This window comes from Leiobunum rupestre, chromosome 3 (assembly GCF_980474605.1).
Source record: "Leiobunum rupestre chromosome 3, qqLeiRupe1.1.hap1, whole genome shotgun sequence".
In the NCBI taxonomy this organism is placed as follows: Eukaryota; Metazoa; Arthropoda; class Arachnida; order Opiliones; family Sclerosomatidae; genus Leiobunum; species Leiobunum rupestre.
This window is the reverse complement of record NC_143386.1, coordinates 69,047,909-69,063,793: the sequence shown is the minus strand read 5'-3', so window position 1 is coordinate 69,063,793 and position 15,885 is coordinate 69,047,909. Positions and strand designations below refer to the sequence as shown.

General features: G+C 34.9%; 1 protein-coding gene across 1 annotated transcript; it reads left to right on the top strand.

Moving 5' to 3' along the window:
- The first annotated feature begins 5,159 nt into the window (after nucleotides 1-5,159).
- On the top strand, nucleotides 5,160-13,310 carry LOC149954465 (ATP-binding cassette sub-family C member 1-like). Its single transcript, XM_090169914.1, has 6 exons — nucleotides 5,160-5,294; nucleotides 7,447-7,503; nucleotides 9,051-9,197; nucleotides 9,562-9,887; nucleotides 11,828-12,022; nucleotides 13,190-13,310. Exons 1-6 carry the CDS (start codon nucleotides 5,160-5,162, stop codon nucleotides 13,308-13,310), a joined length of 981 nt encoding a protein of 326 aa, XP_090026040.1.
- The last annotated feature ends 2,575 nt before the right edge of the window (nucleotides 13,311-15,885 follow it).

Here is a 15,885-nt window from a genome sequence, read left to right as displayed (position 1 = left end):
AAATGACATTAGCTGCTCTTACTTTTTTGTTTCTGTGGAAATTAGCAAATTCTTGGACATATATTTCTCCAGTTGAAAATTTGTCTTCTTAACGTTTAGATTTCGTTGCAATTTCGGTATGTCGGAGCTTTTTATTTATCTGCTATATTCGATGTATATTAACCTTAATGGAAAATGATAATTTATTGATAAAAAGTTTTTCAAAGGGCAACATTGCTTTTTATTTCAAAATTGAAAACTTCGATTGATGTGCGATAAAAACGTTTTTTTTATGAATTTCGCCGAATTAAATTAATTATTTTACGTTAGGTTTTATTGGTAACTTTTTGTACTATCTTCTTAAATTTAATCATTACCAAGTTAAGAAATACAGTTTGTAAATCAATTCTTATTAGAGTCAAGATTCTACCTAAAGATATGACATTTTATATCACAATTTGGAGCCCAACATAAGCGATGATTTTAATCGTAAATTTTAAAAATCATAATACCAATAGCCTGACGAGGGGCCACGGCCCAAAACTACCGTATTTTATTTTATTTAATACAAATTTAAAACCACGAGGTATCCGTTTCGTGTATTAATAGTTATTCGATGATTTTAAAACTTAACCTGGCTTATTAGCTTTAAACATTTAAGTATCAGTTTTTTTCCTTTTCGGAATACAAAGATCAATATCTAAATGATCACTAACAGGGATGGTCTCAAGTTCCTAAAAGAAGTGTTTAGGCGGCTGCTGGTACAAGAAAGCCTACTTGGTCTCTGCTAACTCAAAAACGGCACACATACTTGCTCATCCATGAATAAGAACACTGTGAAATGAATGAAGCGTGCTCTTCGGGAGATTCCGTCTGTTCCAAATAAACGAACCATTTTTATGATCGTGCTTAATATAAATCATTAAAATTAGAAACAAAACACCACTTATTTAAACCGAATAAAAGCCATAAATAGTGCTATCACGAAGGTTTGCTTCAAACAACTGTTTATCCAATTAAATATAAGGCGTTCCTTATGGAAACTTATGCGTATCCGAAGTTTATCAAATCTAAGAGGATTCATTCTTGCGATTTTGAACTCTGGAGGCTTGGCCTACATCGGACAGCTTGTTTTAAGCGTTCTGTTCAACAAAGAAATATAACTTACTTGGGAATGGAGAAACGAACCTATGTGCTCTTGGGCGAGAGCGATAAATTGTGGTCAGAAAATAAAATCAACATTAATCTGCTTTGTAGACGATAGGCAAACAAATAAAACTAGAGAAAACTACATCTTCCATTTTTGGATAATATATATTTTGGTACAAGCGGGTTGAAACCAACTTCAGATGCAAGATGTTTCTTTACTGAACAATGAAACAGAAGCCAAGATCACAGAGAAAATCAAAATGTGCGCATCTGTACCCAGCTTAAATGAGAGGCAACAAGCTTATGTTCTTTAAACATATTTAAAAAATAATTTTAGAATTTTTTCTAGTAAAGATTTAGTACAACGTTTATTTTTTACACGAACTAGGCTTTACTAAAAAAATTAAGTATTATTCTTTATATATAAATGGGATAGGTGATATGTATTTTAGTACCATAACTTAAAATTTGATGTTAAAGGAAAAGTCCAGGTTGGGTAAAACTTGGGTCTATTTCAAAGATCATGTTTAAATAAACTCAAAAATATCAGTCGTAAAATTATATCTTTTTTTAATGACGAGAAATTAATTTTTAAAGAGCCAAATTTACCGCCAAGCGATCTGCCATTTTTTGTTTCGGGATGACGTTTTAGGACTTTAAGCACGCGCTGTTCGCGCTATAACAGGCTTTAACAGCGCTCTGTTCCCCGCGTGTGCTTGCTCCGCGTGCGGTCTGCGGAGGGAAGGCGAAACAAAATGGCAGCTCGCTTGGCGGTAAATTTCGCTCGTTTAACAATTAATTTCTCGTCATTAAAAAAAGATACAATTTTACGACTGATATTTTTGAGTATATTTAAACATGATCTTTCAAATAGACCCAAGTTTTACCCAACCTGGACTTTTCCTTTAAATGAAGTTACTGTTAACGCTTAAATAATTAAGACAAATGCCTCATGGGGCACCAAATTACATTGTGACCAAAGCCCACAAAGTCCAAAAGACAGCTCGTAGAGATTTTTAATAAGAGAAACGCAACAATTTTAATACGTATTTGGAGTAAAACGATGGCAGGAATTGGTAAATGGAAAAGCACACAACATGAGTCTACGTAACTTAGCTGTTTCATTCTGTGACATCGGCACGCGGCCGAAATAAAAAAATCTCACTACAAAATAATTTTGTTGGGACTCGAACGCGCTATGTTTTCGTTACCATGGCGATTATCGGATTTGATTTTTTAATAGGTTTAATAAAGTTTATTTTCACATTTTTCCCAAAATAAATAAATAATCGCCATGGTAACGAAAAAATAGCGCGTTCGAGTCCCAACAAAATGATTTTGTGGTGAGCGTGTGAATGTTTTATTTATTTGTAAGAAGTTACGTTCGTCAATAAAGATTTTTTTATGTCGTCCGCGGGCCGATGTCTATGAATGAAACAGCTAATTTAAATTAAAGTATTAAAATTTTAGGTTAAATTAAGGGGTCGTCCATACATCAATTATTTCGTATCTTCGAAATGGTGGTCTAAATCGGAAAAATGTCTTAGAACATATTCGTCTTAACATTATCTGTAGAACTCGCAGACGCTCGGTCCTAACACCATTTTCCAGGCGATACATGTATTGCGTGGACGTACTAGTTATCTGTTAAAAACCTTTCCCTCCCTATAATAATCATGTATCGCTTTTATAAATAATGCATCTTTCAAACCAATCGTATTAATAGGACCGGATTAGTTTATATGAAAGCCACACCTCTTTTAGGAGAGTAGATCGTACACGATAAATCTTCGTGTACACGTTTTAGTGATAATGATTAAACTGTTTAATACCGACTCCAAAACTAAAATAACTTTATTTCCAGATGGATGTCCTTCCGGATAAATTTGTTACTAAGTGTGCTGTTACTAATTGCTTATCTCTGGGCAATACTGTCAAAATATTTCCTCTCACCTGGAATAGTTGCATACATTCTTAACAACTTTGACGCGGTTTGTGTTATTTAATTATCACCTCAGTAAAATGATTCCAGTTGTATTTTTACTTGGTGCCTTTAGAAAATTTATTTCACTAAATTTGTCTAAGTACATGAAATACTTTTTTTCGGTGGAACCTATTACACCTACGCAGGAAAATCTGTAGTTCAGATTAAAACTTGAGAAATAAATATAGTAAATAAAGAAATATGAAAAAATGAACATACATTCAAGCTTTATTTTCCAAAGTTATAATTATGTTAAATAGGGCAGAATGTCTAAACTTTATAGAAGTTTTTCTGTGTAGTCCAAAGGTTTTGGGAATTTTATGGATATTTAAACATTTTTGTTAATTACCCTTGGGGACCCATACATTTGGCCGATGTGGAACTAATATTATGGCTGGGCCGCCTTGTTAATATAAAAATAACTAAGGTTTTCTAACATAGGGTTTTGTAGCCATTTGACAAATGTTTCAGTAGGCAGTTCTGAAATAGATATTCGAAATAGATTTATACTTGCAATAATAATATCACGATTATTGTGAAATATCACGATTATAATGAAATATCACGATTATAATGAAATATCACGATTATAATGAAATATCACGATTATAATGAAATATCGCGATTATAATGATATATCACGATTATAATGAAATATCACGATTATAATGAAATATCACGATTATAATGAAATATCACGATTATAATGAACTATCACGATTATAATTAAATAACAAGATTAAAAAATATATCGATTATAATTTAATAACATGATTAAAAATAATATAACGATTATAATTTAATAACACGATTAAAATGAAAAACACAATTGTAATGACTATCACGTTAATAATTGAATATCACGATTATTTTTAAGTATCACGATTAAATTTAAGTATTTCGAATATAATGAATATTTATTTTGGTTATTACGCAGGAATTAATACAATTAGAAGTTTCATTTAAACCAAGGAATACATCTGCGTGTGGTACCATACAAGAGTGACTTAGAAAAATCATATCACCTCGGACAGGAATCGAACCTACGACCTTTGGGTTACCGTCGCAACCGCGGGGCTAACGTCTCTCTGAAAATCTGTACACCGATTACGTAAATATGAAAATTAGTACAGCGTTTGGTAGTGCTAAATCTGTACTCACTTACGTAATCATTTTATTGTAGTCAAAGCTACAGGCCTGTACACCGATTATGGGGAGTGACCAGCCCCTCGGTCGCAACGCCCAATTAGTTGACGTATAATGCTATGGCACCATCAGCAACGGGTTAAACGTATCCCGTTAACAATGTGAACCAGACCGAGTCATTCATAAATTGGATGTCGGAGGCCTCATTATTCGTGGCCTCGGTAGTCCTATGGTAATGGGGTGGGACGGTAACCCAAAAGTCGTAGGTTCAATTCCTGCCCGAAGTTTTATGATTGTTCTAAGATACTCTAATATGTTACCACACGCAGAGGTATTCCTCGGTTTAAATGAAACTTCTAATCACGAATATAATTATCAGGATAATACACTGCGTCTTCATTTGATTGGCCCAGGCATTTGTCTCAAAAACTATACCTTCTAGAAATGTGCAATTTTCAGTGTGTATTCTCTCGGTGGAGATCGTTGTTACTTGTGAATTTCAGAAAAATCGTTAAATCTTTCACGGTTTTAGAATTTGTACTTTTTGAAAGCTAGGTGGTAGATGAAGATTTTCAATGAGTTAGTTGTAAGTTGTAGAACATACTCTAAAACCTTTAATGGAGTTGGTATGGTCGAAATCTTACATTTTGTCACTGAAATAATAATAATAAATAATAGGTAATGAAAAATAATAAGTTGGTACTACCCAAATGTTTTTACGCCTCCTGTTATTGTAATGATTGTCTGTGAAAAATAACCATGTTTTGAGCAAAATCATTGTTTTACTTTTACAAATTAAGTGTTAAAACAAGTGCAATTATTATAATAAGGAAATACAGAAAGTTTTTTACAAATACGGTACAATAATGCCACAGTCCGCTGCTTTACAAATCCGTACTCGATGAAGCATATTCTGGGACGAACCACGAACCATATTTGGAGTAACGAGTGGGAACGCTGCAATGATTCTGTGGCGCAAGTCGTCTTCGCTAATGACTGGCGTCTTGTATACTTCCTCCTTGACGAATCCCCACAGGTAAAAGTCCAGCGGTGTGAAATCAGGGGACCTAGGAGGCCATCGCACTGGACCATTCTTCCCAATCCAACGCTCAGGGAACAAGTTGTTGAGGTATTGCCCCACATGTCGTTCCTGGTGAGAAGGTGCACCGTCATGCAAGAACCAAAGTGGTACCAATTCGACTAAATGGACATCTTCCAATGCTTCTGCTAGTTCATTTCGTAGAAACGCCAAGTAGTTCACCCCATTAAGCCGATTCGGAAGAAAAAAATGGCACAATGACGCGATCTCCTACTAGACCTGCCCAGACGTATAAGCGGAATTGTACTTGATTGTGATGTGGAAATCCCCAGTGCGGATTTACATCGCTCCACATATGGTTATTCTGGCGGTTAAATGGGCCGTCCCTTCCAAAGGAACACTCGTCGGACCCCAGGATCAAACGGAGGAAATCTTCGTTGGCATCCGCCATGGTACTGAACCAGTTTTGTGTATGTATTTTGTATTTTTTTCGACTGTGCTCCTCGTTTGTGAGTGAGCCGCCCTGTTCCAAAAGGGTTGTCAGTAAATAAATCTTAAATCTTAAATCTTAAGTTACCGAAATCCAACCTAAGGCGCTGATCACCATCGGGAAGTGCTTGGTGGAGCCTGGCACGAAATGGGTGAAATTTATGGTGGTTAAGGACACTCCAGACATACTATTTTTACAAGTCCAAATCGGAGCATGCCATTCTTAAACTTGCTCGAGGGTAAGCGACAAAGTATTCGTTGACTGTGTCATATTAGTGTTATGACGTCCAGGTCCGCGGAATCTGGGATTTACATTGCCGTCTCCTTCGAAGTCAGCAACAGCTTAGATAATAGTGTGGTGATTTAATTGACTGTCAGGATAAAACATTTGAAACAACCGACTTGTTAAGCGTACGTTTCGATGACCATCACCGTAGTATAACTCAACCATTCGGGACCGCTGTTCACGAATTTAACGATTCATACTCTTTTACCGGATAACGTAGAGAAAATGTTTTTTTAAACAAAGCGGTGGCACTTTAAATACTAAAACGGACCCACATTTTAAACGAATCAGAAGTGTAAAAAAAAGCTTTCGGAAATTCAGATGGCATAAATTAGACATTTTGTAGACCCTAAAACCTACTTTTTCTTGTTTAATAAAAAACACTTTTTGTCCCTAGAAAACTTGTGCGGGCTCCTATTGTAATTCCTTATAAAATTGCACTTGTTCTAACACTTAATTTGTAAAGGTAAAACAATGATTTGGCTCAAAACATGTTCATTTTTCACAGACAATTATATGAGGCGTAAAAACATTTGGGTAGTACCAACTTATTATTTTCCATGACCTATTAATTCAGTGACAAAATGTACGATTTCGACCATACCAACTCCATTACAGGTTTTCGAGCATGCTCTACAACTTACTCTTTGAAACTTTTCGTCTACCACCTAGCGTTCAAAAACTACAAATTCTAAACCGTGAAACATTTCATGATTTTATGAAATTCACAAATAACAACGATCTCCACCGAGAGAGAACTTACTGAAAATTGCACATTTCTAGAAGGTATAGTTTTTGAAAAAATACCTGGGCCGATCAAATTATTATTAAGTGAAGACACCCTGTATATAAATATCAAGAATATAATTCAATATCACGATTATAATTCAATATCACGATTATAATTCAATATCACGATTATAATTAAATATCAAGGATATAATTATTATCAAGATTAAATTTAAATATCACAATTATAATTAAATAAGACGATTTTATTTAAATATCACGGTTAAAATTAAATATGACTAATATTATCAAATATCACTATTATAATTTAATATCACGAATAAAATTAAGTATCACAATTATAATTAAATATGACGATTATAATTAAGTATCACAATTAAAATTAAATAAGATGATTAAAATTACGTATCACAATTATAATTAAATATGACGATTATTATTCAGAATCACAATTATAGTTAAGTATCACAATTTGAATTATCTGTTTTTTCGGCGTCATTGTTCGTTTATCGCGAGTTTTGATATCTATCATCCTGTAATTTCAGTTCCCAATGACTAATAATGTTAATCTCTCAATGTGATTTTTTTGTAATCTTTCATCGTTTAATTGTCTTACTTTTGCAGATTGCACCTTTGGTGTGGCGCATATTACTTTACGGAACACATATTGAGGCTTCTTTTGTGAGTCTGGAGAGGATTTTTGAATATTTCAAATTAAATCCTGAAGTGAGCTAATTTTTTATCGACACAATTTTAATTTTTGTTATAAAGTTATTGTGTGCACATTTACTTAAACGAATAAATGAATATCAATGTGAGTGAAATATTTAATGTTAATTTGATGCTATGTTGTTATTGTACAGTTCACATATTTTGTGTATATTTCAATTTACAAATTTAGCACGTTTATTTAAACTTCAAAAAAGTTCATAAAAAATCCAGCATTGTTAAAAAGTATATTCAAATTAAGTGCTTTCTGAATCAGCTGTAAATTAAGCTTAGCGGTTAAAATATTTTCAAATATGAAAAATGGTTTAGTTAAGAGAGCCGAAGTTAATCATTTAATGAACTTGAACATGTAGGCTAATGTTTTTAAAAAACAAAAATTAAACATATAAATCTAGGAGGTTCTTTTTCATTAAAACATTCAGTCTTAATAAAAAAAAATTCACCCTCCAAAAAAGAGATTTTCTTCAAGGCAAAACTTTATTTTGTGCCCCTTTTTGAAAAAATCGAACGATTTGCACTTTTGATTGGCCAAAATTTGCTTATCACCTTGAAACGAACAGGATTGACCAGCTTGCCTTCACAATATTTTAGACACCTGCGACGTTTCGAGTTAAATGTTGTCTAGAGCACATGAAAGGATTTGATTATATTTTAGCTCCGTAACCGAATTAGATGATGTCTAGGGCCCGGAACGATGCTATGCAATTTGAATGGCCCTTTGCTAGGCTTTTTGTATTCAGGCTTCCTAACAATATTATACGGCGTGTCTAGAGCACGAGACCAAATTAGATGCCAAGTGCTTGTTATGGTGCTAAAAAATGAATAGAACAAGTAACAACACCGAATGAAGACTATGGTTTGTAATGATGTTAAATTCAGACTAGAGTTTGCAACGAAGGTAATTGTTACTTTACAAAAAAAAGCCAACTTATTGAAAATTGTAATTGCGGTCTCTTTAGCATTAAATTTTATTCCATAAAATTAATACAGACTAGATAAATTTTAATCTCGAAATTTACTCTATATTATTTTGAAATGTGAAAAGGTGGTCATCGTCTTCAATAAATTAATCGACTTTTATCCAGATTAAGGGCAATGCTGCCTAATTAATTCGCATAATTTGTCTCACATTTTAAAAAAGGTACACAATATTTAATCATAGGAAAATGTAATCGAACAAAATAATTAACCAACGAACACTTAATTTTTTTATTTAACGCGAAAGTTTTTAAGGGTTTTCTATTTCGAATTAGTTTTATTTAATGTTTAGCTCTATTAAGAACATTTGAAAGGCCTAAGAAAAATGTCGTACTAGTAAATTAAATAAATTGCACATTTTAATCATTGATCAGTAATGTTTAAAATTCACGTGATTTTGAAGAAAAAATGTATGTTAGAAAACAATAAGTATAGTACTTAAGAAATAATTAGTCTTGTGCCAAGCGCCACAAAGTGTATTAATGCCTGTAACATTTCATGAACGTTTTGGTCCGAAACAGGCAGATTGGGATAAAGCAGAAGCACATCTACCGAAGCAATGGCCTGAGAAAGGTCAAATTATATTTCGGAATTATTCGACTCGCTACCGTGAAGGATTAGACCTGGTTTTAAATAGCATATCATTTGTTGTAAATCCAATGGAAAAAGTAAGACATTACGTAGTTTAAAAAATATTATTTAGAATTAAGATTCATGGTCTCCAGAACCACTGATAGCCGGAAATGTTGGAATTAATATTTGTTGAAACAAAAACTTTACATTTTCCTACAATCTTCTAAAATCATTAAAAAATAATTGTCTTTAGTCCTTTTTTGAAGTTCAAAATTATAACCAAACACAACTATCGAAATAAAACAAACGTTAACCCAAAATAATATTGAAATATAAATGGGTGCTTTCGCTACATAATTTCACATTGGTTTTTTGCTTAGTTGTGGCCTTTGTTATAAAAATTACAAAGATTGTGAGCATTTTAAAGATATTCAAAGTAATTTCTATTTATTTAAATAGGTTGGTGTAGTAGGAAGAACAGGCGCTGGAAAATTTTCTTTGGCGTTGGCTCTGTTTCGGATGATTGAGCCAGCAAACGGAGAAATCATTATCGACGGACAAGATATCAGCCAGCTGGGTCTACACGATCTGAGATCCAGAATCACCATCATTCCACAGGATCCTGTTCTCTACTCCGGAACCCTCAGATTCAACTTGGACCCTTTCAACTTAAACAGTGACGACGAACTCTGGACAGCTCTAAAATTAGCTCATTTAAAAACTCTCGTGAAGACGTACAAAAATGGCTTAAATCACGAAATATTGGAAGGTGGACAGAATTTCAGGTCAGATTTTATTCGAAATTTTAAGCACTGTGAATAACGATTTGGATACGGGTCTGCATTTTTGGAATACTTAAAAAAAAGGAGATAATGGGGTTGGAAATCAACAGCAAAATTTCACCAGTTTTTACTAGAAATATTTTCGACCAGATTTATTTGCTTATGTTCCGCGTGACAAACGACTTAAAGGGGAACGGTCAAACTTTAACCAATTAGATAGCCCTATAGCCCATTAAAAACTGAAATTTATGGCGAAAACCGCATAAAAAATATTAAGTGGTTAATTTTTAATAAAATAAAGAAATTCCGGGAAATCGAAAAGCGCGCGTCTGCCGCAACACCTGGTGAGAAGTCGGTGAGACAGAAAAACAACGTAAAAGCGCGCGCTGCTGAATACGCGAAAAATATGTTTGCACGTGCGGCGCGATCCAGTTATAACATACCTAAGCCTAAATTGCTCGATTTTAAAAGTTAGGATAGCAAATCGCTCATACGGGGTTAGGGGCGCTGGCGGCAGCCCCTAAGATGGCGGAGAAAATTCGAACCCAAACACCTGACGTTATTTTTCGTTTCAACTTTTTGGACCAAAAGCTATTTTTTCAAGACAAAAAAGGTACGTGTTAGTATATTGAACGTCTTGTTAATCTTTTGATACGGAAATATGGCCATATTTGGAATAGTTATCTTTGAACGCTTATAAAATTCTTCAAATCAGCAACCTTCAATGTAGGCGATTAAATGAACTTAAGCAACAGGCAGACCTGCGCTTCATACTAATTAAAGTTCCCTGGAAGTTTTGCCTTTTAAAACTATTTTTTTCTTTGCCTGAACCTTGATCAATAGATGAAACTTAAGTCGAAGGGGAATGTAAACAAGTTGGCAAGCCAAAATATACCTCTCCTAGGAAGAGTTTTTAATTTTCAGTGAAGCGTAACTTTATCCGTGGTTCTACGGTAAAACGCTCACCTGTAGTGCAAGAGGGCCCGGGTTCAAATCCTGGCCGATTAAAAAATTATACTATACCCAATGACAAAAGGAGGGCGCTTTTGGAAAAACCTTTTCCCTGATTCTAAGAAACTGGGTACGCAGTGATTACCCTTTGCCCCGAAAATGCGAACGCGTTCGCAGGCCAGACAGACAGACAGACAGACAGACAGACACGGTGGTTGTATAACAACTCCTAGGGTACAAAGTCCCCTCGGAGAGGTAAAAAGGGACTAACGTGACTTATTGACGTCGTTAGCTCTGTAAAATACGGTGATTATGTTAATTTCGTCGCGTGTACATTTTTCGTTCAGAGAACGACTCGTGCAAAAATGTGAGTAGAGTAGCGATCACACTTGGTTTTTCTTTCCCATTTTAACTTGTTGGGAAAAACTAAAAGAATTTTATAGTTACCTCTATTAGACCAAATAAATTTTAGTTTTTGGATTTCGTTTGTTTAATTATATTAATTAATTAATTCTGTTAATTCTTTGTTAAGTCCTTGAAACCACAAGCTACCGAATATGCAAAGTTGGTGTTTCCGAACTTAATATTAATATCCCAAGTATTAATAATTTCCAAAAGTAAATATTATTTTATTTTAAATCCTTTACTTTATTCGAACTATTTTAAATTAAATACAAAGTTTTTATCCAACACTCATCAATTTATTTTATCCTACTATAAGGATAATTATAAAAAAATAGAATTTGGCCCTAGAGGCTTAGTTGGTGTGGCCTTGCCTAAAGTCGTCTATAGTCCATGATGACAAATAGTTGTTTTACATTTCCTATTATAAAAATCATGATAAACTCTTTTGTTTCTAATTTAATGAAATAGTTTTTCACGTGGTGCATAACGTCATTAAATTATATTTACTGAGCAGATTGATTGTTTTAGCTATTTTGGGAACAACGAAATAGTAATTATTAATAAAATAGCTTTATTTATTTTTTTAGCGCTGGCCAGCGTCAACTGGTATGTTTGGCAAGAGCGCTTATAAGGCAGACGAAGATTTTGGTGATGGATGAAGCGACGGCTTCTGTGGACATGGAAACGGACGATCTAATTCAAGCCACAATTCGGGACCAATTTAAATCTTGCACAATTATCACCATTGCGCATAGAATAAACACTATCATGGACTACGACAGGTAAAAATACACGCAATTGACAAATTAATATGTTCCCAAAATCCAAGACAGACACTTTATTTCAAGAAATACAATCTCAAAGATTTCTAAGACATATTGGCGAGCGGCACCTTGAATCAGCATAAGGTATTTCTCATCATCTCCTGTGAATGAACGGGTAACGGAGCAAGACTCCACAATTAGCAAAATAAATGTTTCATAACAAGTTTCCTCTCCAACTATAAGAATAAATTAATATTATCATATCGTCAAACAAACTAAATAACTAATAATAAAACAAATCATCAGCTTCGTTACTACTCAAGGCACAACCCTAGGCCAAAGTCCCCTAGCAACTATATGCGGAATGCACGCTATGGTCAAGCGGCTCCAGTCAAAGCAAGGCCCTAGCCAATGTGTCTGGTGCTGGCCATACTGATACCAGGGCGACGATTCTCCGGCGGTTTGAGGAACCCACTTCGTTTTGAAATTTTGTATTTCCAAAACAGGCAGCTTAGCCGCATTTTGCGATAAGGCAAAAGTCTTTCCTCAGGGCAACGCGCTTTCAGTATTAACACAATTTGCCAACACAACCAATTTTCTATAGTAACTTGGAGACAGTGCAATAGACGATATAATGATTTGGACTGCGAGTATCCCAAGCAACCGATAGCTTTTCAATTTTGCGTCTGATTTCATTTTTGAGGTGTTTCAGATATTAAGTTTACCAAGAAATTTAATGGTTTTCATTTGTGATTTTTCCAAGTTATATAATCTATGAAATTTAAAATCTAAGGTTTGAATTTGTTAGAAATGATATATTCGAAAAACGACAAACATGATTCAAGAAATAATTATTTAAAGTTTAATTTTAAGATTTTTATCTGGAAAATTTCTCATTCAAACATAATAATCACATGAACTGCAAAAGACACGTTTGAGCAATTTTCATTTTCACTAATTAGAGGCCAAAATAAATAGTTATACAATACCAAATGTCTGATAGAGCGGCTATAGAGAACTGAGAAGAAATGATATTTCATATAATTTCAGCCACTCCCTCCGTGAGTCCTAGTCCAATATTAATTTAAATTACAAAAACAAATGAAAGAGTTATTATGTTATAATATCTGGCTATTTAAATTTAGTTATTCAATTTACAGTTTAAAAAAATGAATTTATTTTCAGGGTGTTGGTTCTCTCTCAAGGGAAAATCGTAGAATTTGGCGCTCCTCAAGATCTTAAAAGATATAGCAACTCATGGTTTTCTGAACTATCAAAACACGCGGAACTTCAACGCAACAGTTAAATGGAAGTCTATAAAACTGTATCATTCGATTAAAATATTTCCAATATCAAGCGCTTTTGCCAAATAGTTAAGCATTTTGTATTTTAGATAATGTTATTATTATATTTAAAATAAATTATCCAAACCTCTTTAAAATATTTCTTGAAATATGTGTTATCTTAAGAATCAATTTAGAATATCAGTTGCCTTTTTCCTTAAACATTCATCCAAGATACCTTCTAAAGTATTCTTAACACCTGCCTTTAATTTTAACGGATAATATTCCTATAAAAATCATGTGGGATGCTTATGTATGAATTTTTAACACCTATTAAAAGAATAAGTAGGGCATATTTTATTCTTAATGTTAAAGAATTTTATTTCAAAAATACGAAAGCTATAGAGATATATTCCTTTGAGTATAAGCTCCTTTGGCGTGAGAAACATATAAACCACTGAGGTTATGAAAAACATTGGATTTTGAAAAGCAATGAGGGTTCTTAGATCGCACTAAATCTGAAGTTTCGTTATCTTTTGGTATCCAACTAGGAGAGATCGATGTTTAAAATGGCAGTGATTCTTAAATGGAAGTACTCAGAGAAGCCAAAAAACATAATTATGCTCCTTATTCTAAAAAGGGGGTTGTAATAACCCGAAAAACTATACAGCAATTTATTTACTTTCGGTTATTGCCAAAAATTTTGATAAAGAATTTTTAATAGACTTAACTCATTCGCTAAAAATAAATAAACTATAAGATTATAAATTTGTAAAACACACCTGTTATGTATGTTGTTATCTTGGCTCACGCTCTCAACAGCCTACGTTCTCAGATGTCGCTATAATAGTCAAGAGTTCCTTTCCCCTCAAGCGGAGGCCAGTGATCAGAGAGAGAGAGCGACTGAGTAAGAGACGTGAATAACCGTTAATAAAGATTTAAATATAAAGTATAATATGATTAATCATTAGTAGTTAAACAGTTATAATTAGTTATAGACAGGTATATTGCATGGTGCCAGAAGTGAGGTAAAATTTGCTAACTACAGTTATACGTTGTTATTTTACACGAGCCTTGTCGCAAGGCTTAAAAAGTTCGTTAAAATTTGAAAGTTGGAGGACGTTTATCCCATTGTTTCATCACCTCTACCGGCAAGTTTTTTTCCTTGCTTTCACGCAATTGCTTGTTTTGTTTGGACGATTTACTACACGCCCAGGCTTTTGAACTTTACCAAACCTTCAAAATGTCTATTTCTTTCCCTACTCCAAAACCATTTGTTCCGGGTGATGGTGTGAGTTGGTCATCTTGGCTGAAACAATACACGATTAATCATAACGCAACTGGGCTATCATCTAAGCCACTTCCCCAGCAACTAGCCGCTCTGTTGTTATCTATGGGCTCTCTGTCTATTGATATTTATAACTCTTTCAATTTTGAAGAATATGCCGAGGCCCCTACTTTTGCTGAAGTTACGGCCGAGTTCACCAACTACTTTCGCGACGACGACACTGCCACTAAGGCGCGTACGCTATTTCTTTCTACCCGACAGGAGCCTGAAGAGCTATTTGAGCCGTTTTTACTTCGCCTTCGTGACCGGGCTTCCAGGTGTGAGCTGGGTGAACTTACAAACTCTTTCATCAAGGATCAAATTCTCCGGGGAATCGCCAGCTCGGCAACTAAAGAGAAGCTCATTTATCTCACTCTGGATAAAGCTGTCGAAATTTGTAGAGCGGCTGAAATTTCCAAATTGCATATGTCGCAATTATCAGTTTTGTTTGCCCCTGTGGAATCATCGGTGTCGCAGTCTCAACAGCTCCCCCCCAGCAGTCTGTACATTGCACCATCAAACTCCTCCGAGTAGTTATTCCCCTACTCTACCTTACTATCATGATCCTATGCCACCCAGGTTTCACCAGCGCCAACCTTCCTATCGCCCTGCCCCACGATACCCTACTATTCGATATCCGCCTCCCTCGCCTCGCTACCAAGTGTATCGTGCTCAACGCCCAGCTGCTTCTCCACAATCTCGCCATGATTATACACAGGATCGCCCGCCAAGTAATCAAGTTTCGAAATGCTTTCAATGAGGCGGACCTCAATCTCACCGATACTGCCCTGCAGTCGGAAAGCTGTGTTATAACTGTAATGCTTACGACCACTTCTCAAGCTGTTTCCCGTCACAGCCACGGCTTTATCATTTATCCCAAGATTACGCGGAATACAGCCCTGTTCCTACCACCGGCCTCAACGCATATCATCCTGATCAATATCATGGTTCAGTATCTACAACTACTCCTCACGTGTATGGTCTTCCTGCGGCTGCGCACCCGGCACTTCTTCAGTCTGATCCTGCTGTACACAGCGTAATTGCACCAACGACTCAGTGGCCAGTCACTCTCCCCTGAATTGTGTCTCAAATCTACAGCGTGTACTTCAATCCGACCGCTCTCTACTGCTACGTGTCAAGACCCCATTTTCGATCATGAAGATACCTTGTTTTTGGGCATGATTCATTCCACAAATAATGTCCACACTTTTCCAACACTGCGGGAATGGACGGTTCAGCTGGTCATCGATAGCATTCCGATTGAATTCAAG

Coding starts and splice junctions, on each gene's coding strand:
- LOC149954465 (XM_090169914.1), top strand. CDS start 5,160: ATGAAGCATATTCTGGGACGAACCACGAACCATATTTGGAGTAACGAG. Junction 5,295..7,446: donor TCCTTGACGAATCCCCACAG/GTAAAAGTCCAG, acceptor TTACTTTTGCAG/ATTGCACCTTTGGTGTGGCG. Junction 9,198..9,561: donor TTGTAAATCCAATGGAAAAA/GTAAGACATTAC, acceptor TTATTTAAATAG/GTTGGTGTAGTAGGAAGAAC.